The sequence below is a fragment of the Octodon degus genome, unplaced genomic scaffold, assembly GCF_000260255.1.
Source record: "Octodon degus isolate 3935 unplaced genomic scaffold, OctDeg1.0 scaffold00103, whole genome shotgun sequence".
Lineage (NCBI taxonomy): Eukaryota > Metazoa > Chordata > Mammalia > Rodentia > Octodontidae > Octodon > Octodon degus.
Window position 1 is genome coordinate 4,252,019 of NW_004524679.1, and position 22,001 is coordinate 4,274,019.

The window sequence follows — 22,001 nt, forward strand, 5'->3', positions numbered from 1 at the left end:
GTGATCATTATGTGTTACAAACTTATACTAATAAAAATTTAACCTCTATGCCATCCAGCGATAATTAAAATGCCCCATATTGGGACTGATTTTCAGCTTGCCCAAGAGAAGGAATGAAGAGTCACAGAATGCTTAGGTTATAAAACCTTTATGGGGGATGGGGAGATAGCTCAGCCAAGTAAGCACCTGCCTGGCAAGCATAAGGACCTGGGTTTGTTCTCCGGTGCCACATGCAATGCTGGCCCCAGAAACCCAGGTCCATGCCTGCCTCAGGTACAGGGCACGTTGACACATACCAAGTGTGTGGCAGGCTGAAACAGGAGCATCCCTAGAAGTCCAAGATGCATAGTGTAACCCTGTACCAAATAAATAAATAAAATGTTTAAAAATAAAATAAAAACTTTGGTAGATGATCAATAAAATGCTGATGTGGATGAAGCAGAACTCATATGTAAGATAACCAATGTCACCAAATGTATGACTACATGAGGTGACAGACACCAGTTGTAATATAACCAAAACAGGACAAGAAACAAATTGAATAGAAAAGATGAGAAGGAGTAAAAGCTAGAGGTTATACCAGAGACAGATTTGAGAGGTTTGGCTTAAAATTAAGTGACAGAGAAACTCGGAGGCCTATGGTGGCTGGGACCTGAACACTACTAATGGAGAGAAAGTCGTTGTTAACTAAAATATCCTCCTTTCTGATCCCAGACTCCACTAAGTCATTGAGAAAATGTCACAGCATACCATCTTATGAATTTTTTTGCTAGGAACTGTAGACATAGGCCAATTGATGACATAGAGTAAATTAACTACCACTGAAATTGTGAACACATGAGGCTACCAAACACTGTGATATAATTTCACAACTTATAATAGTTAATTTTTGGAAGTGGTCTGTGTGTCCATCAACAGTTGAATTGATCAAGGAAATGTGGTATTTGTATAAAATGGAGTACCACTCTGCCATAAAGAATAGTAACCTTGAGTCATTTGTAGGAAAATGGATATACCCTAAGACAATCATGTTAAAGGAAATAAATCAGATTCATAAGCATATATGGGTCATAATTTCTCTTAAAGGAGATACCTAAAGTATAAGTATATTATAGAACATATTAAAAATAATAAGAAACATCTTTTGCAAAAAGAAGAGGACAAAGAGATGGAAGGAGGGAAATGTGTGGGGAGGAGAAGTGAATACAAAAAATAAAGTTTGTTATGTATATTTACCAACTCCTTATATTTAAGGTGATCATTATGTATTACAAACATGTACTAATAAAATAAAATAGAATAAAATAAAATAAAATAAATCAGGATCAGCAAAAATTACACACGGATATTCCATACCACACCAGCCCCAGCACCACTCCCAGGGAGGGCTGAGCCAGCCACAAATAAATAAATAAATAAATAATGACTGCTTAAATTAAAAATATTACAATTATTACAATTAATTGTATTCTAATTCTAATTTTATTCAAATTATTCCCCATAACTTGAAAAACAAAATCCCACCATTCAGAACCTTTCTGAAACTTTTCTCCAAGTCCTTTCCTGGATATCTCAACTTACACTCACATAGACACTTCATGGACAGTCTGCCTTTGAGAAACTCAGAAGTTGCACAGTGTCAGACCCAGTGGTTGAATGGCTGAGGTTAGGTCATTACAAGGTACATTCTTGATGAATGGTGCTTGGCAGGATCATTCATTGCATTTTTATTATACATCACAGAGACGGTCATGAAATAAACCTTCCAAAGCAGCTTCAGAAAGTGACACAAAGTGTAATAACTGTATTCAAAGGGAAGGGAAGCATTTTGAAGGACGTTCATGGGAATGTGTGTCATTGTAATAATTTTATTATATAAAATTTAATTGCACATTAAAATCATACCTAACTGACCTCTCCAGAACAAGCCTAGTACTGGCATGTGAGTGAGAATTTCCCCTGCACTCTCAGGACCCCTCCAGATGCAGCCCAAGCTCAGGCCTGACAAGTGAGTGGAAGAGCTTCCATGCTCTCCTTTGCCTTCTTGATCCCTCTGGACCCAGCCCCGGCCCTGTTGTGAGTGAGTCACTCTGTCCTGCTCTATGGACCCTTCCAGAACCAGCCAAGGCCTGACAGGCCTGGTGTGAAACTGCAGCTGAAGTCCCTGCAGAGAAGCTAGGGGCCAGAACCACCCAGCAAATCGAGGATCAGAACATCTTGCCAGAGGGGCACAACAGGTTGACTTTCAGAGGCTGAAACAGGAACAAGCTGAGCACAGCAGCCAGACACAAGCCAGGTACAATGGGATGAGTTCAAACTTCATAGATCTGCACCCAGTAAGCTGACAGGGTGTTAGGCCGAGATCTATGAAAGCATTATCCCGCTTTCTCCTTTGACTGAGACAGGGGGCAAAAGGTAACCAGAGTGAACTAGTCTGCCTGGAAAACACAAGGCACATCAAGGGGAGGTGATCAGGGAGAACTTACCAGAACTAACTTAAACACAAATTACCACTTCAATATCTGCTTATCAATACAAACATAATGATTGCACTTACTATCTAAAATACAAACCCACTACTATAAAAAGCCAACTGAAAAATATCATTACCTATTATTAGTGTTACTTATTATAGTTCTGTAAATAAAATACTGTAATTGCCTTAATCAGATAATATCTCCAGGGTAAGAATTTCAGTAGTTCCTAAGGTTATAACTGCACCAAAGCTTTACACTAAAGGTCAGGGGACAGCGCTATATAAAATGAGAAAGAGAAAGAGCAAAATGCAAACTCAGTCCCCAGGCCCAGCCAAAAGAAGTGCAGAAGACAATAACACACAAGAAATTTTCAATCATACAGCTGAAATGTCCGAATTAATAGAGTATGAAGTAAAGAAGGTATAGAGGAACTCAGATCACAGATAACCTGTGCAATATAAAAGGAAATTTCTGAATTAATAACGTAGGAAGGAAAGAAACACAGAAACATATACAGGAACGCGGATCAGAAATAATCTCTGAAGTAAAAAAAGAAAGGATAACTACAATGAAAGAATTAATAACTGCTTCTCAAGAAACACTGATAAAAACAGAGGAGATTAAATAAATCATGGAAACTTTGGATGAACAATAAAGGAAAGAAATAGATCACATGAAACAGAGTGAAAGAGACACATAGGAACTTAAAAGCTCAATCACAAGCTTTCAAACAATTTGAGTGAAAGTGAAGATATAGTTTCAGATCTTGAAGATGGCATTGCAGCTGGTGAAAAGGTAAGAAAAGATCTCTTAAAAACAACAAGGATGGAGGAAAACATAATTTCTCACCTGCAAGATGATGTAAACATGAACAACGTGAGAATAATAGGCATCAATGAGAAAGATGAGTCAATAGAAATGATATAAAAGCATATGGGCCGTAGTAATAGAAGAACAGTACCCAAATATGGGGAAACAATCCAACATTTAGTTCATCAAAGCATACAGAATACTAAAAACATAAACCCAATTAAAACCACACCGAGAGGCTGGGGAGATGGCTCAGTGGAACAAGTGCTTCCCTGGCAAGCACAAGGGCCTGAGCTCAATCCTTGGTTCTGCCACAAAAAAAAAGAAAAAAAAAACACCGAAACATAAATAGTCAACATTTCAGAAATCAAGCAAGTAAAGAATATACTTAAATCCACTAGAGAAAAGATACAGATCACATACAAAGAAAACCCATCAGAATAACAGCAGACTTCTCTTCACAAACCATGAAGTCAAGAAGACCATGGAGTAGAGTACTTTAAGTCCTCTATGAGAAAAAATTCCAGCCCAGACTATTATATCCTGCAAAACTTTCTTTCTAGTTTGATGGAGAATTGAAATACTTCCATGATCTCAAGAACAAATAAAGAATTTCATTATGACAAAGCCAACCGTACACAGACTACTAAAAGATGATCTAGAGAGGGACCAAATGATCAGAGCTACATGAATGAAAACAGAAGGAATTCACTAAATAGGGAAAACAATTAAACACAGGAGAAAAAGGAGTAAACAACAACAGGTAAATAACATGGGAATCATAAATGAATACATCTCAATTATAACCATCAATGTAAATGGACTCAATTCACCAATTAAAAGAAATAGACTTGCTCAGACGATTAGCACATAAAATCCAACAATATGCTGTATAAAAGAAACACCACTTAACTCATAAAGAAATTCATAAGTGGAAAGTCAAAGGATGGAAAACAATACTACATGTCCCAGTACCTCAGAAAAAGCAGGGGTAGCAATCCTGTTCTCAGAGTCTCAACTTCAAACCAAGAATAATCAAACAAAATGAAGAAGGCCACTATATACTGATTAGGGGAAAACTTCAACAGGAAGAGGTAACACACATAAATATGTATGCACCCAACACAGGAGCATGCAACTATATAAGACAAATCTTAATGGACATGAAAAATCTAATATCCAATACCACAGTCTTAAAAGGATACAAAAAGAATCCCTTATCCCAAAAAGATAGACACAAAATTAGCAAAGACGTAGCAGAACTGAACCAGAGCTTGGAACAAATGGCCTTAGTGGACATATACAGAATGTTCCACCAAACCACACATGAATACAAGTTTTTTTCAGCTCACATGGATCATTTTCTAAAGTAGACCATGTATTAGTCCATAGGTTATGATTAAGTATATGCAAGAAAACAAAAATTATCAAATACATGTTATCGGACCACAATGCAATAAAATAAGAAATAAATGACAAAAGAAACGATAAAAAACCACAAAATATATGCAAATTTAACGACATCTTACTGAGCAACCCATGGTTTACTGATGAACTTAAACTAGAAATTGAACAATATCTATTGTTCAATGAAATTTCACGATCAATTTTTTGGAATTCATGGGATGAGATAAAAGCCGTTCTCAGAGGCAAATTTATACCTGTGAACTCACACATTAGGAAAACAGAACGGGAACAAATAAACACCCTAATGCTGCACCTCCAACATCTAGAAAAGGAAGATTAATACAAACTAAAAGCCCAAAGATGGGAAGAAATCATAAAAATAAGAGCAGAAATTAATTCAATCGAGATGAAGAAAATAATTCAAAGAATTAAAGAATCAAAACGCTGATTTTTTGAAAGATTAAATAAAATTAATAAGCACCTAGCTAAACTCATAAAAAAGGAAAGAAAAATTTCAAATGAAGCAATAAGGAATGAAAAGGGTGTAACTACCACAGAACTGGTAGAAATGATCATCAATAACTACTTTGAGAATCTTAACTCTCACACAATAGAAGACACAGAAGAAATGGATAGATTCCTAGAAAAGTTCAAGTTACTAAATCTGAATCAAGAAGAAACAACAACTCTCAATAACACAATAACAGCCATTGAAATAGGAAATGTAATAAAAAACCTACTGAGAGAGAAAAATCCAGGTCCTTATGGATTCACAGCTGAATTATGCAAGAAATATAAAGAATATATAATCCCTATATTCCTCTAAATTTTCAATGAAATTGAAAAGGAAGCAAGCCTCCCAATATCTTTCCTTGAGGCAACAATTAAACTGATAGCAAAACCATGGAAAGACACAACTAAAAAAGACCACTACAAGACAATCTCCCTCAGGAACATAGATGCTAATTCCTCAATAAAATCCTAGCAAATAGAATACAGTTAATCATAAAGAAGAATATACACCATGACCAGGTAGGATTCATCCCAGTAATAAAAGGATGGTTCAATATATGCAAATCTATAAATGTAATACATTATATCAATAGGGCCAAATCAAAAAATCACATAACCTTCTCAATTAATGCAGAAATGTCTGTGGATATACCAACACACATCGATGTTCAAAGTCCTAGAGAAATTGGAATAGAGGGCTTCTACTTCCATCTGATAAAAGCCATCTATGACAACCCAACAGCTAACATAATTATACATGTGGAAAAGCTGAAATCATTTACTCTCAGATCTGATACAAGAAAAGATGAATTCTACGGCCACTCCTATTAAATATGCTTCTGAAATCATTAGCTAAAGCCATTGAACAGGAGAAAGTAAAAGGAATAAGTATAGGTAAAGAAGTTAAAAAATCATTATTCGCACATGACATTATACTTTAATTGGAAGATCCAAAAAACTCCAGCAAGAAGCTGCTAGAATTGATACACAAATTCAGTAGCATAACAGAATACAAAGCCAATACCCAAATGCCAACAGCATTCCTCCACACATTTAACAGACACACTGAGAGGGAATTTAGAGAAACAATACCTTTTACAATAGCACCATGGAAATTGAAATACTTTACAGTTAATCTAACTAAAGAAGTCAATGATCCATTCAATCAAAATGACAGTATTCTGAAAAAAGAAATCGTAGAGGATTTCAGAAAATGGAAAGATATTCCCTGCTCCTGGATAAGAAAACGAAACATTGTTAAGATTGTCATACTCCCAAAACTGATGTACAGATTTAATGCAATCCCTATCACATTACCACCAACATACCTCACAAATCTAGAGAAATGGTTCCTAAAATTTATTTGGAAGCAAAAGAGACCTAGAATAGCAAAGGCAATCCTGGAACACAAAGACAAGGCAGGAAGCATTACAATTCCTGACTTGAAATTATACTCAAAGCTACAGTAATAAAGTCAGCATGGTACTGGCAACAAAACAGACCTGAGGATCAATGGAATAGACTAAAAGATGCAAAATACTCTTTGAACGCACTCAGCCACCTCATCTTCAAAAAGGAACCAAATATGCCTGCTGGAAGAAAGCCTTTTTAACAAATGGTGCTGAGAAAACTGGCGCTCTACATGCCAGAAAGTAAAATTTGACCCAGGTCTATCACCACGCAGTAATCTAAAGTCAAAATGGATTAAAGATATAAACATTAAAACAGAAACACTAAATCTCCTTGAAGAGAATGTAGGATGAAATTTTGAAGACATAGGGGTAGGCAAAGAATTCATGAACAAAAATCAAATTGCACGGGTAATGTTTGAAAGAATTAACAACAGTGACTTCCACTTATTAAGAAGTTTTTGCATGTCAAAAGATATTACCAACAAAGTGAAAAGAAAACCCAAAAATTTGGAAAAAATCTTAACCAATAAGCACTCAGACAATGGTCTGCACACTAGAATTATAAAGAACTAAAAAAATATTGAGGCCCCCAAATTTAAAGACCCAATCCAGAATTTGGCATCCAAGATGAACTCACACTTCTCAGAGGACAAAATTATAGAAACGAATAAATATATTTTAAAAATGCTGCAAAACACTATCCATCCATGAAATAAAAATGAATACAACACTAAGATATCATCTTGACCAAAAAAAATGGCTGTCATTAAGAAATCAGCCATCAACAAATGGCGAGGCTATGGGGAAAAAGGAACCTTTCTCCACTGCTGGTCGGAATGTATACTACTGCAACCATTACTCAAATCAGAGTGGAGTCTCCTTAAGAAACTGATTGGAAATCCCATTCAAACCAGCTATTCTCCTACTAGGAATTTTCTTGGAGGAACTGAAAAACCTCATATCATAGTGATATAAGTGAACCTATGTTTATTTTTATTTATTTATTTATTTATTTATTTATTTATTTATTTATTTTCGGAACCGGGGATTGAACTCAGGCCCTTGCGCTTGCCAGGCAAGCTCTTATTCCACTGAGCTAACTCCCCCGTCCCAAAAATGGCAGAAGGATTTTTTTTGCTCCAAATGCCTTCAGGGCAGGTTTGGCTGGCTTGAGTTGTGGGGTTCAAACCACAGCAACCTGAGCCTGACTGCTTTGTTGAAGCAGCCACTTAAAGAACTGAGCTAAGGGGCAGGCCCCCCCAAGTGTACTTATGCTTATAGCAGCACAATTTGTGATGGCCAAATCTTGGAAGCAACTAAGATGTCTGTCAACTCAGGAATGGATGAAAAAGATGTAGTATTAAAATTAATGTAGTATTTTTCTCCAATGGAGTATTAGTCAGCTATGAACAATGATAAACTCTAAGGCTTTATATTTAAGTAGATGCCACTTGAAGATATAAGTGAAATAAACCAGACCCACATGTGTAAATATCGTATAGTCTCCCTAGTGTAAGAACTCAAAAGAAGAAATAAAAATAGAAAAGTATAATATAATAAAAAGGAAACCAAGAACTTAAGGATTAAACAATCAAGAAAGGGCAAGGAGAAAACCTAGGAAATGACAGGGGCAAAACCATACATTTATATGCACATGATAGTTAAGGCAATGATCCTGAGTATCTGCAGCATGTTCTTGAAACCAGCAGTTAATTGGTAGGATTCTCAACCTGACTAGCTATATATGGTGATACCTGTAAAGTACGCAACTGCACTGAAGATAGCAATGTGTAATAGTAGGGTCATACTTCACATATCTGTCATTCTGGTCTTTTAAATACGTACTGCTTGTCATGTCATATCAATTAGTGCCATACTGTCTCCCAAGTAAATATTTGTTTAAAAAAGTGTAAAAAAAAATGAAAATAAAAGACAAGGAAAAAATGTCAAAGGACTGTCCTTGTACAATGATGTATATGGTTGGATTTCTATATTTGTGTGTAAAATATGTAATTGTTTATTTCTCTTTGAATTTTTAAAAATATTTTATTGTTTTATTTTTGTCCCTCACATTCTGCAGAGATTGAAAGTTTAATGTATCAATATTGATTGAAAATACCTGTTCCAGGGTATGTCAAAATGTGTGATATCCGACAGATAGTGAGGTTAAGCTATCTATATTATTACCCTATGTTATTACCCTATTACTCTATGTTATAGTGTAATAATATCATTAGACTTCTCTTCTGGAGGGTTAATAACTTAAGTCTTCAGCCCAAAAATTAGAGAAAAAAGATTGGCTGCAAGGAAAGCCAACAGTTTTGCCCTAGCCTTTCAAGGTCAGTGAGGACTTAGGACATAGGAGAACCTGTAACATAACATCATGTGCCTCAGTTGTATTCCAAATTTTCTTATCAAGGAGATATGAGCCACAGAGGAAAGTGATTCATAATGTAGACTATGCCTAAGGAGAGTCAAATTGAGAGAAAACCTTCTCTCAAGCTTTCACAGAGAGTAAATGGTCAAACAATGGCCATGACACTTCCACATGGCTGACACTTACAAACGATCTACAAACTGCCAAACTGTTTTACAGGGTTTCAGGGTAAATCCTGAGGGGTTTTTGACTTACCTTGTCAGATACAAAGTTACATTTCTTGTTATATAGGTCTTGCTTGATCTTAGTTTTAACCACCCAGAAGAAAAGTATAAAAACAAAGTATAAAAGTAAAGCTACACTCGGAGCTCCCATAAAGCATGCTGACATGCTTCCTGAAATTTTAGATAATCTCATAAGAACTTTAGGTCGTACAGCTTGAAGTCTGCTTGGGCATGCACCTCTTGCAGATTTTGGGGCCTTCTCAACCTTCTTGGTATAGTGGTAAACAATTTTATACCCTGGGGTTTAGGATGCCCTAGTTTTATTAAAGGCATTGTTGTAGCAAAGCCTGCTATGATAGGTCAGGCCCTGGAACATTGTGAAAGCCTCTAGACACCATACTCGGAAGAGGGAAAAGCTCATTGTATTTTTTGATGACTCCCTATAAATAGTACCTTTTCTCTTTATCCACACATGGTGTCTGGGGCAATGTAACCTCTGAGGCCTCTTTATAAGGCCTGTCGTGCCAATTAAGAGTGCTTCATTCTCTCGATCTAATCACCACTCCAAGGCTCGTTTTCCTACTGACATCATAATAGTGATTAGATTTTATTTTATTGAGAACCAAATATCAATGAGACAGTTTAAAAGTGTGTCAAGTGTGTCCATGACAGGATCAAGTGTGCTTTCCTTATTGAACAGCAGAAAATCGTGGTGAATGTGTTGAAGGCGCAAGCACAGAGTCGAAAGGCTAAATAAAACAATAAGCTTTTGCAGTAACAAAAGATGAAAAGGCAAAAACAAAAAATCCTTAATTTTTAACAATTATTATAGTAAAAGACATTGCTATTACTCTCCCTCAAAATAGTCTACCCACTTTGCTTCGAACACTTATCCCATCATTTGGTCATTCTCTGAAGCAGTTCCGAAAGTGCTCTTTCATATTTTTGTAAGGTGGGATCAAAACACTATAAATTCTATTACATAAAATGCCCTTAAATGGAAGTGTAGGGTTGTGAAAACAGTGCTGTGGAGGGACTGCTGATGTAGTTCAGCAGCACAGCATCTGCCTGGTAGCAAGCACAAGGTTGTAAGTTCAATTACCAGTACCAAAACAAACATTACTGCTGTTTGTTTTGTGGCAAACATTGTGGCACATGCCTGTAATGTGTCCAGGCCAGTCTAGAGTACATAAGTGAGTTTAAGACCAGTTTGTGTTATATAGCCAGATCATGTCTCAAAAATAAATGAATACATACATACATACATACATACATACATACATACATAAAAAGGTAAAACCATATTAATATGCTGAGCTGTAAAAGGCTCAAGTCAACAACTTCTGACATTGACAGTCTTATGGATAACCACTACTATTATGGACTACTGGCCTATATTATATTATTTTGCTGAACTCACACACCTATGATATTTAAATGGCAATGAAATACCCATCTCTGACAAAACTAAACAAAAATTGGATACAAATGAAGGAATATTTTGTATCTGTATAAAAATATAGTTAAGATATATAGCTATTTTCTCTTAATTCAATGAGAAGAAAGATTTGTACTAATAGTGTTTGGACAGGATATCATGTTTGCACCTTGTACTATGAATAACCACTGCAAAGACAACAATATGCAATGTTTAATTATTGAAAATGTCCTATTAATCAGTTTTGAAACTGTCTCATTTATATTTGTTTCTCAATAAAATTAATAAAAGATTAAAAGTGGAAGGGATGTTTGGATAGTTGTGTTTAAGCAGAGGGGAAATAGTTTGAATGGGTTTCATGGCACTGTGTCTTTTACTGTAATAATTTTCCAAATTTTCACACTTACTACAATTTTCTGTCACATCTCCCATTCAAAACAATAGAGCTTGTGAGAGTTGACTTTGCAAAGTCATCATCCACTTGGGTTACAGGAAATTTGCTGTTAGAGCAACTCAAAAGACCATGGGGCACTCTGTCTTCCACAATGAAAAAGCAGATTAAGAGTGCTTCTCAGTTTCCGTAAGGAGCACATTCTCATGTGGGAGCAGCAAACATGATGGAAAAAGAGGCACTTCTGTGAAAGCAATGCTATGAGGAATGATCAGTTGGAAGCTACACCCAAGGAGTAGTTAAACATTACTATGTAACAAATACCTCTCTACCCTCACAGCACAGGTTTTTGCAACCACGGCTCAAAGGGATTTCAGAATTGTTGCAGATCTGTGACTTTTGTGTGGCTCTCATTGTTCTCATTGAAAGGGAAAGCTTATTTGTAGCGGTCTTGTTTCTGCTTCACTTTGTAAGTGGAGTAAGTTAGAAGCAGAGAGCTTGTGAGTTTACTATGTGGACCTCCAGGTTCTAAGAAGCTACAATGCGGTTTGATATAAATCATGAGAGGGCCAGATTTCAAACTTGATGCTGAAACTGAAGAAGACTTTGCAAGGTCCTGGGCTACAGTGGAGTGAATTTTTTTTTTTACCTTTAAAAAAATTTTATTTTTTTTTTCTTTTCAAAGTTTTATTGATAAACATATAGCAATAAGACAGTTTCAAATCAAATCGAAAGTACAGTTTCAACAAATAATACACTGCATATATTCTTCTTAGTGGTTAATTGCTGTACAAGATGCAGACTTGTGATCCTACTTACAAACAAGTGGAGTGAATTTGAATGTGACAGATGCCAGTGACAAAAAAGACTGACTTGTACTGGTCCTTGGATTCTTTGCCTTTTCTCTTTTTGTGTGACCTCACTCTTCCAAAATATCCATGTGGTTTGCCTTGACTAGCAGCACACAAATGTGTGCACCACACCTTACAAAAGATGGCTTTTTACTGACTGTGCTCCTTGCCTCTCCTTCCATCAGCAGGCTATGCAGCAGGGGAGGATATCGTGAGTTGCTGCTAAAGGTTAAGCCCTCAGGAAGAGACACAGGAGGCACACCTGATCATAGCCCTAAACTTAAAGGGGAGGTACTGTAGGCAACCAATAAATTTTATTACAAAGAGGATAAAAAGCTGATTCTTTGAAAGATTAAGTAAAATTAATAAGGCTTTAGCTAAATTTATTAAAAACAGAAAAGTAAAAGCTCAAATAGTAGCAACAAGGAATGAGAAGGGTGAAATTACCAAAGATGATACAAACATAATGCAAGACTAATAAGCATCAATGAGAAAGAAGAAATCAATGCAAATGATATAAAAATATGAGCAAATGTAATAGCAGAAAACTTCACAAATATGGGGAAGCAATCTGACATTTAGATAAGCAAAGCAAATACAACTCCAAATAACATCATCCCAATTAAAACCACATACAGACATATAATAATCAAGATCCCAGATATCCAGCACAAAAATATACTAAAATCAGCAAAACAAAAGAAACAGATCACATTTAAAGGAAAATCCATCAAAATAAAGACAGATTTTTTTCATAAACCATCAAGAATTGCATGGATCAAAGTATTTAAATCCTCCAAGGAAGCAAATTCCAGCCCAGATCTCTCTACCCTGCAAAACTCTCAAGCTTGATTGAGAAGTGGAATACTTATATGACAAAGAAAAACTAAACAATTTCAAGGTGTCAAAGCCAACTCTACACAGACTACTAAAAGACATCCTAGAGAGGGGTCAAAATGACTACATCTCCACAAATAAGAATAGAAAGAACCCAGAAAATAGGGTAAACAAACACAGGAGAAAAAGAGGTATAAAACAGTAAATAAGTAACATGTCAATCATAAGTAAAATCATTTCTATCATAATCCTCAATGTAAATGGACTCAATTCACTAATTAAATGAAATAGGCATAGTGGATTAGAAAGCAAAATCCAACTGTATCTCCATACAAGAAACACACTTAACTCATAAAAAAATTCATAGGTGGAAAGTCAAAGGATGGAAAACAATACTACATGCCCCAGATCCTCAGAAAAAAGCAGGGGTAGCAATCCTGTTCTTAGACAGTCTCAACTTCAAACCAACAATGATCAAGTGAAATAAAGAAGGCCATTACATACTAATTAGGGGAAAAATTCAAGAGGAAGAGGTAACAGTCATTAATACATATGTACCAAACACAGGAGGACCAAACTATGTAAGACAAATATTAATGGCCATGAAAAATCTAATATCCAGTACCACAAACTGAACGGGAGACCTTAACAACCCCCATCCCAAAAAGATAGGTCAAGAAGAAAAAAATTAGTGAGGAAATAACAGAACTAAACCATAACTTGGAACAAATGGACTTAGTGGACATATACACAGGGTTCTACCCATCTACAGCTGAATACACATTTTTCTCAGCTGCACATGGGTCATTTTCTAAAATAGACCACACAATAGTCCATAGTTAATGCTTAAGTCTGTGAAAGAAAACAGAAACAATCCCATGCATATTATCTGAGCACAGTGCAATGAAACTGGACATAAATGACAAAAGAAACCAGAAAAAAACTTTCAATACATGGATATTAAATAAAACCCTACACAGAAACAAATGGGTTACAGAAAAAATTTGAAAAGAAATTTAGCAATTCCTACAATTTAATTAAAGTTCAAGAACAACTTATCAGAATTTATGGATGCAATGAAAGCAGTTGTTAGAGGGAAATTTATAGCCAGAACCTCACACATTAAGAAAACAGAATGGGAACAAATAAATAGCCTCATGCTGCACCCCAAAGGTCTAGAAAAAAAAGAGGAATTGAAACCCAAAGCACAAAGACAGGAGGGAATTGTAAATATTACAGCAGAAGTCAATGCAATTGAGACACAGAAACGATACAAAGAACTAACAAATCAAAAAACTTGTTATTTGAAATATAAAAAACATGCTAATGCCTAGGTAACCTCATCAAAAAGAGAAAGAAAAAACTCAATTTCAAACAATAAAGAAGGAAAAGGGTGAAATGACCCCAGATCTTGTGGAAATGCAAAAGATTATCAATAGATATTTTCAGAATCTTTACTTTCACAGAATCGAAGATACAGAAGAAATGAACAGATTCCTAGAAATGTACAAATTACCAAAACTGAATCAAGAATATATAAGAATTCTCACTAACCCAGGAACAGCCAATGGAATTCAAACTGTAATAGAAAACACCTACGAACAAATGAAAGTCCAGGTCCTGATGGATTCACTGCTGAATTCTACAAGAAATTTAGAGAAGATATAATCCAAATACTTCTGAAACTCTTCAATGCAATTGAAAAGGAAACATTTGTATCAAAATCACTTCTGGAGGCAAGTATTATACTGATACCAAAACTAGAGAAAGATGCAACTAAATAGAGAACTACAGGTGAATCTCCCTCATGAATACAGATGCAAAAATCCTCAATAACATCCTAGCAAATAGAACATAGCAAATCATCAAAAATATTGTACACCATGACCAGGTAGGATTCATCCCAAGGATGCAAGGATGGTTCAGTATATACAAATCTATAAATGTAATACACTATATCAATAGAGCCAAATCCAAAAACCACAGGATCATCTCAATTGATGCAGAAAATGCTTTTGATAAAGTCCAGCACTTATTCATGTTCAAAGTCCTACAGAAAATTAGAATACATGGCCGCTACTTCAATTTAATAAAAGCCATCTATGACAATCCAAAAGCTAACGTAATTCTACATGGGGAAAAACTGCCATCTTGTACTGTGAGATCTGGTGCAAGACAAAGATGTCCTCTATCACCACTCCTATTCAACAGAGTTCTGGAATCATTAGCTTGAGCTATTAGGCAAGAGAGAGAAATCAAGAGAAAGAAGAGGTTAAATTACCGTTATCTGCAGATGACATGGTACTCTACCAGGAAGACACAAAAAACTCTACCAGAGGCTGCTAGATTTAATACACTTATTCAGTAGCATAGCAGCATGCAAAGTCAATACCCAAAAATCAATAGCATTCCTCTACACAGATAACAAGCACACTGAGAGTGTAAGTCAAGAAACAATGCCTTTTACAATAGTATCATGCAAAATGAAATAAGCAGAAATTAGTCTAACTAAAGAGGTGAAATACCCATTCAAAGAAAACTACAGTACTCTGACAAAAGAGCTTATATAGGATTTCAGAAAACGGAAAAATGTTCCTTGCTCCTGGAGAGAAAGATACCAATACTGTCAAGATGGCCATACTCCCAGAATTCTTATACATATTTAATACAATGCATATCAGGATACAAGAACATACATCACACACCTAGAGAAATCATTCCGGGAATGTATTTGGAACCAGAATAAACCTAGATTAGGAAATGCAAGCCTGGGTAACAAAGGCAAGGCAGGAGGCATTACAATTCCTCACTTGAAATTATACTATGAAGCTACTGTGATAAAATCACCATGGTATTGGCAAGGTAGAAGATCTCAGAATCAATGGTATAGATTAGAAAAGCAGAAGCCACTACAAACACACTCAGCCACCTTATCTCCCGTTATTGTTGTTCTTGCTGTTGTTGTTGTACCGGGGATTGAACTCAGCACCTTGCACTTGCCAGGCAAGTTCTCATTTTACTGAGCCATCTCCCTAGCAACCCCTTTATCTTTGGCAAAGGGACCAAACTTGCTTACTGGAAGAAAGCCTATTTAACAAATGGTGCTGGAAGAACTGGCTCTCTGCATTGCGAAAACTAAAACTTGCCTGAGGTATACCACCATGCACTAAACTAAAGTCTAAATGGATTAAAGATATAAACATTAAAACAGAAACAGTAAATCTCCTGGAAAAGGAAGTAGGTGAAAATCTTGAAGATATAGGGCAGGCAAACAGTTCATGAAGAAAAATCAAGCAGCCCAGGTAATACATGAATAATTAACAACTGGGACGTTCTTTTATTGAAAAGTTTTTGCATGTCAAAAGCAATTGCCAGCAGAGTGAAATGGCAACCCACAAATTTGGAACAAATGTTAACTAATACACACTTAGACAATGGTCTTCTATGTATATTTTATAAAGAACTAAAAAACATTAGAACCTCCAAATTTAAAAATCTAATCCAGAAATGGGCATCTGTGATGAACACACACTTCTCAGACGGAGGAATACAAGAAGCAAATAAATGCATGCAAGACTGCTTCACATCACGAGCCTTTCATGAAATGCAGATTAAAACAACACTGAGATGCCATCTCACCCCAGAATGAATGGCTATCTTAAAAAAAATCAACCAACAACAAATGCTGGATATGCTGTAGGGAAAAAGGAACTTTTTTCCACTGTTTTTGGAAATGTAGACTTGTGCAACTATTATGGAAATCAGTAGGGAGACTCCTAAAATACTAGGACTGGAAATTCCATTGGATCCAGCTATCCTTCTTCTGAGAATTTTCCTAAAAGAGCTGAAAACATCATATCATAGTGATATATATGCACCTATGAGATTAGCAGCACAATTTGTGATAGCCAAATCTTGGAAACAACCAAAATGCCCCTCAACTGAGGATTGCATGAAAAATATGTGGTAATTTTATACAATGGAGTATTACTCAGATAGAAAGAAAAATATGCTCAAAGCCTTCATACATAAGTGGGTGCAACTTGAAGGTATACTCATAAATGAAATAAACCAGGCCAACATATGTAAATATCATCTTATCTCCTTAGTGTAAGAACTCAAAATAAGGAATCAAAATTGAAAGGTATAACACAGTTAAATGGAAAGCAAGAACTGAAAGATTAAAAAATGAGGAGAGAAGGAGCCAGGTAGATGGCTAGGGGTCAGGGAGATGGTTAGGGGCCAGGGAGATGGCTCAGTAGAAAAACCCTTCTCTGGCAAGCACAAGGGCCTGAGTTCAATCCCTGGTTTTGCCAAAATAAATAAATAATAAACAATGAAGAGAGAAAAGGAGAAATGTTAGGAAATATGGCAGTGGCAAAACCAAACATATATTTAAATAAGATGGTTAAAGCAATGGTCCTAATAATATCGATCAGCTTTTCAAAAATATTTTTATTAATTTTATTGAGAAAGAAATAGCAATGAGATAGTTTCAAAACAGGTTAGTAGGACAGTTACAATAATTTATACGTTGCATATTGTTTTCTTCATAGCAAATATTCAGAGTAGAAGATGTAGACATTATATCTTGTCCAAACATTTCGTATCTTTCTTCTCATTGAACTAAGAGAAAGTAGCTATATATCTATCCTGTTTTGTATATACAGATATATATGAAAATGGACCATCACTACAAAATGGACCATTCATCCAGCACAGAATTATAAAAACGAGGGATAAAAAGTAAAGCCACATTAATATGATGAGTTGTAAAAGGCTCAAGTCAACAACTTCTGACATTGCCAGTTCAGTGGATAATCCACTACTATTATGAACTACTGGACTATATTGGATTATTTTGCTGAATTCACACACCTACAATATTTGAATGCAATGGAACACCCATCTGTGACAAAAGTATACAAAAAAGGGGATGCAAATGAAGGTCCATATTCTCGAATCAGGTTTTTGAAAATAGCATTTAATATGTAGAATTCTCACTTGACTAACTCTATATGGTGATATCTGTGAACTGAGCAACTACACTGAGGATAGCAATAGGTAATACTAAAACCATGCTTCAAATAACTGTCATTTCAGTCTTCTAAATACATACTGCTTCTAAGGTCATAGCAATTATTGCTACATTCTGTTTAAAGTAATTTTTAATAAAGTAATAAAATAAAAAAATTAGAGAAGAAAAAGATGTCATAGGATTATCCTGCTACAATGTTGGATATGGTTTGATTTCTAAATTTCTGTATGAATATGTGTAATTGCTTTTTGCACATTCTATAGGGATTTAAATTTTATAATATCCATGGTTGCTGGAAAATAGCATTTCTATGTTATGACTTAGGCATTTAATATTCAGACAGATAGTGATGTTAAGCTTAACTGCCTCTGTTACATGGTAATAATATCATTAAGATTCTCTTTTAGATGGTTAACAGCTAAAGTTCCCAGACAAAAAATTATGCAGAGTGTTTACAATGATAACCAATATTTTGGCCCTAGCCCTTCAAGGTCAGTGATAACTCAGTACGTAAGTGAATGTGTACTGCGACATCCTATAACTCAGTGGTGCCCCATGTTTCTTGACCAATGAGATTATGGGGACACAGATGATAGTGATCAACAATGTATAGTGTGCCTAAGGAGAGACACCTTGAGAGAAAAAATTCTCTAAGGCTTTCTAAGAGAAAAAATTGGTCAAGCAATCACTGTGACTCATCCACATGGCTGACACTGACAAGAGATCTACAAGGTGCTGTACACGGTTACCATGTAAATCCTGAGGGGATTTGACTGACCTTGTCAGATACAAAAGTTACATCTTTATTTGTATAGTTCCTTTCTTAACTTGGTCTTAACCATCCAACAGAAAAGTATGACTATGAGGTATAAAAGGTAATGCCATATTAATAAGGTGAGTTGTAAAATGCTCACTTCAACAACTTCAGACATTTGCCAACTGTGCTGATAACTCGCTACTATTATGGGCTATTGGACAATATTGGGTTATTTTGCTGAATTCAAGTACCTACATTCTTTAGACTGGTTTCAAGCATGGAAAGTCTGAGGCCAGGGAGATAGATCAGTAGAATAATCGTTTGCCTGGCAAGCACAGGGTCCTGAGTTCAATCCCTGGTACCACACACACACAAAAAAAAAGTCCTTTAAAGACTTCTCCAAATACAGCTTCTCTAACTGAAATGAAACACCCATCTCTGGAAAAACAAAACTAATCAAGGGGATACATTGGGAACCACGAAGCTAGGATATCAATCAAATCTATGTAGGTGGCACTTGGTCCAGTGCTTAAAGCAAACAAGCTACCTCACTCCTGAGATAAACATCTTCTCTGGTTAAGTTTAGCTATCAGCTGCTAGGCAACCTAGTGTCATGTGTTACAAACTTCACAAAAGTGTAAATTAAACATAGTATTTTTGTGAAAAAAATGGAAGGAAATATATGTTATATATGATATATATATATATATATATATATATATATATATATATGTGTGTGTGTTAGAATAAATGTACAGCTACTTTCTTAGTTCATTGAGAATAAAAGTTTGTAATAATATTGTTTAGACAAAAAATCATGTCTGCCTCTTGTGAATAACTGCTATGAAGACAATATGCAATGCGCTAATTATTGTCAATGTCCTACTAACCTGTTTTAAAACTATTTCATTGCTATTTTATCTCTTTTCTCATTAAAATGAATAAAAATTTAAAAATAAAAAACAGAAAAATAAGAAATAAATATTAAAACAGATCCACTACATCTGTTGAAACAGAAAACAGAATTGTTAAAGACAAAGTAGTAATAGGCAAAACTTGTAGTAGGAAAAGACTTTATCACCCAAACTCCAGTTGCATGGAAAATATTACAAAGAACCCACAACTGGGATCTCATATTAAAAAGCTTCTGCACAGAAAAACAAATCATAGAGTTAAAAGACACCCTTAATCTGTTAAAAATTTTGTTAGCTGTTCTTTGACAAAAGAATGATATCTAGAATAAACAAAGAATTGAAAGGAATCAAGTCCCCCCAATTTAATGGCACAATCAAAATATGAGCATGTAAAATGAATAGACACTTCTCAGAGGAAGAAGTAGAAAAACAAATAAATATATGCAAAGCATTCAACATCAGTAATCTTTTGAGAGATGCAAATTAAAACAATAGTGATATTTCACTTGACTCCAGAAAAAATAGCTATTAACAAGAAATCAACGAAGAACAAAAGCTGATGAGGCTGTGGGGAAAAAAAACTCTTCTACACTGTTGGCAGGAGTTACAAACACTGTGGAAATCAATGTATGGATTCCTCAAAATCTTGGCCTAGAACTTCTATCTGACCCAGCTGTCCCCTTTCATAGTATCTTTCCAAATAATCAAAAGCATCATAATCACAGTAATATATGCACACCCATGTCCATTACAACGCAGTACATAATAGATAAATATTGGAAATAGCCCAAAAGCCCATCAACCTGTGAGTGGATAAAGCAGATGTGGCTTGCATACAATGCAATACTACCTAGCCATAAATAATTACAAATTTAGGACATTTGTAAATATATGGATGAATGTAGAGTCTAAATTCTTAACTAAACTGATCATACACACATACGTACCACATTATTTATCTAGTGTGAGAAACTGAAAATGTAAATGAGGTCCAAACTATGTTACAGATATTAGAAAATAGGAAGTAAGCATTCAAATAGTAAGGGGCACAAGGGAGGGGGAGAGGGAAATAAATGAAGGGAAAAGAAATAAAAGAAAAAAGAGAGATACAGAGGAAACAGAGGTTTTGTAAATAAGAAAGGGAAGTGGAAAAAAGAGCAGAGTAGAATGGGGAAAACATGAGAATTAAGCTACATCCTGTACAAGTACAAGTTACATGTGATCAGTGTGGTTATTGTGTGTATATAAACTATTCCAATACACTAAATTACAATAAAATTATGTATTAAATTCAATGGCAAGTCCCTAAATAGCTTTGTTATTACATAATATTAACATGAACTAATAATATATGATATAGCTCTTTTGAAAAAGTCTCGGGCTGACTAGATATCTGAGTGGACTAAGCACCTGCTTAGGCAAGTGCAGGGACCAGGGATCAATCTTGGCACCACAAGAAATGGTTGCCCCCAAGCATGCTGAGCTGGCCACCAAGACTTTGCATGGTGGCACATGCCAGTAATCTCAGTGCTGGAGAGACTGAAAATAGGAGGATCACTAGGAGTCTGAACTGCGTAGTAAGACCCTGTACCAAATACATTTAAAGAAAAGAAAAAAAAATCTTTCATTTAATACTTGCTTAATATACTCATAATTTGAAATTATTTTTACCTTATAGTCCAAGAGAGAATTTACTTGTTCTACTTCAGAATTACTTATCTCATCATTTTCTTCATCGTCAATAATTTCTATTTTCTGTAACACAAGTCAAACTTGTATAAGTACATCCAAGATCATTATAACTATACTCAAAAATATATAAAACATACATGTGGAATGTTTAACTTTAGTAATTGAGTAACCTGGTTTAGATTTTCTGCAATAAACTCTAAAATTTCACTAGTTTCCTCAGTGCTATACTAAGTGTGTTCCTCAGCCCTCTTCTTTTAATTGATGATTGGTTAAAAATATAAAGTTAATTTAATAGTACTCTAACTACAAATTATTTTCACGGTATCCTTGAAAAAATAGACATTTAAATTCTGCTTAAATAGCACCACTCATTGATTAACAACTTGTTTCCTATCAGACTAGTCAATTATAAAGGGAAATATATAATTAATATCAAGGGTATTATTTTATTTCTTTACATGCCTGTTCTTTAATTCTGATGTAATACTTCAACACATGGTATTTATTCCAAAGGCAAATAGACTTCCTAAAATTTCATATATTTAATGCACTCAGTTAGCAAGACAATAGAAGTATGACACACATGGTGTAATGATGAAAATTGTATGGTGATATGTTTTCTTCACCATATAGTTACAAATGGAGGGAGGGAAGTGGAAAGATTGGGGGAGATGATGCTGCCATTAGCTTTAGAATTAAAGTACAGCACATTTTGTACATTATCTCGTGCACAGTATGTATTAAATAACTGTGGTTAGTATAAATAAAATAGCTCTGCATTTATGAAAAAGATGAACAATACACTCTAATTATGATGGTAATACAAGCTATCCACTAATATACCCCTTTGTAGAAAGCAAAAA

The 22,001-nt window shown here is 35.1% G+C and overlaps 1 protein-coding gene across 1 annotated transcript in view; it reads right to left on the reverse strand.

The window, feature by feature from the left end:
* Hdx (highly divergent homeobox) overlaps positions 1-22,001 on the reverse strand; it is a 233,650-nt gene that overhangs the window by 53,315 nt on the left and 158,334 nt on the right. The window contains exon 7 of the mRNA XM_023723771.1: positions 21,118-21,201. Within this exon, the coding sequence (XP_023579539.1) occupies positions 21,118-21,201 (84 nt within the window). The remainder of the gene's footprint in view (positions 1-21,117; positions 21,202-22,001) is intronic.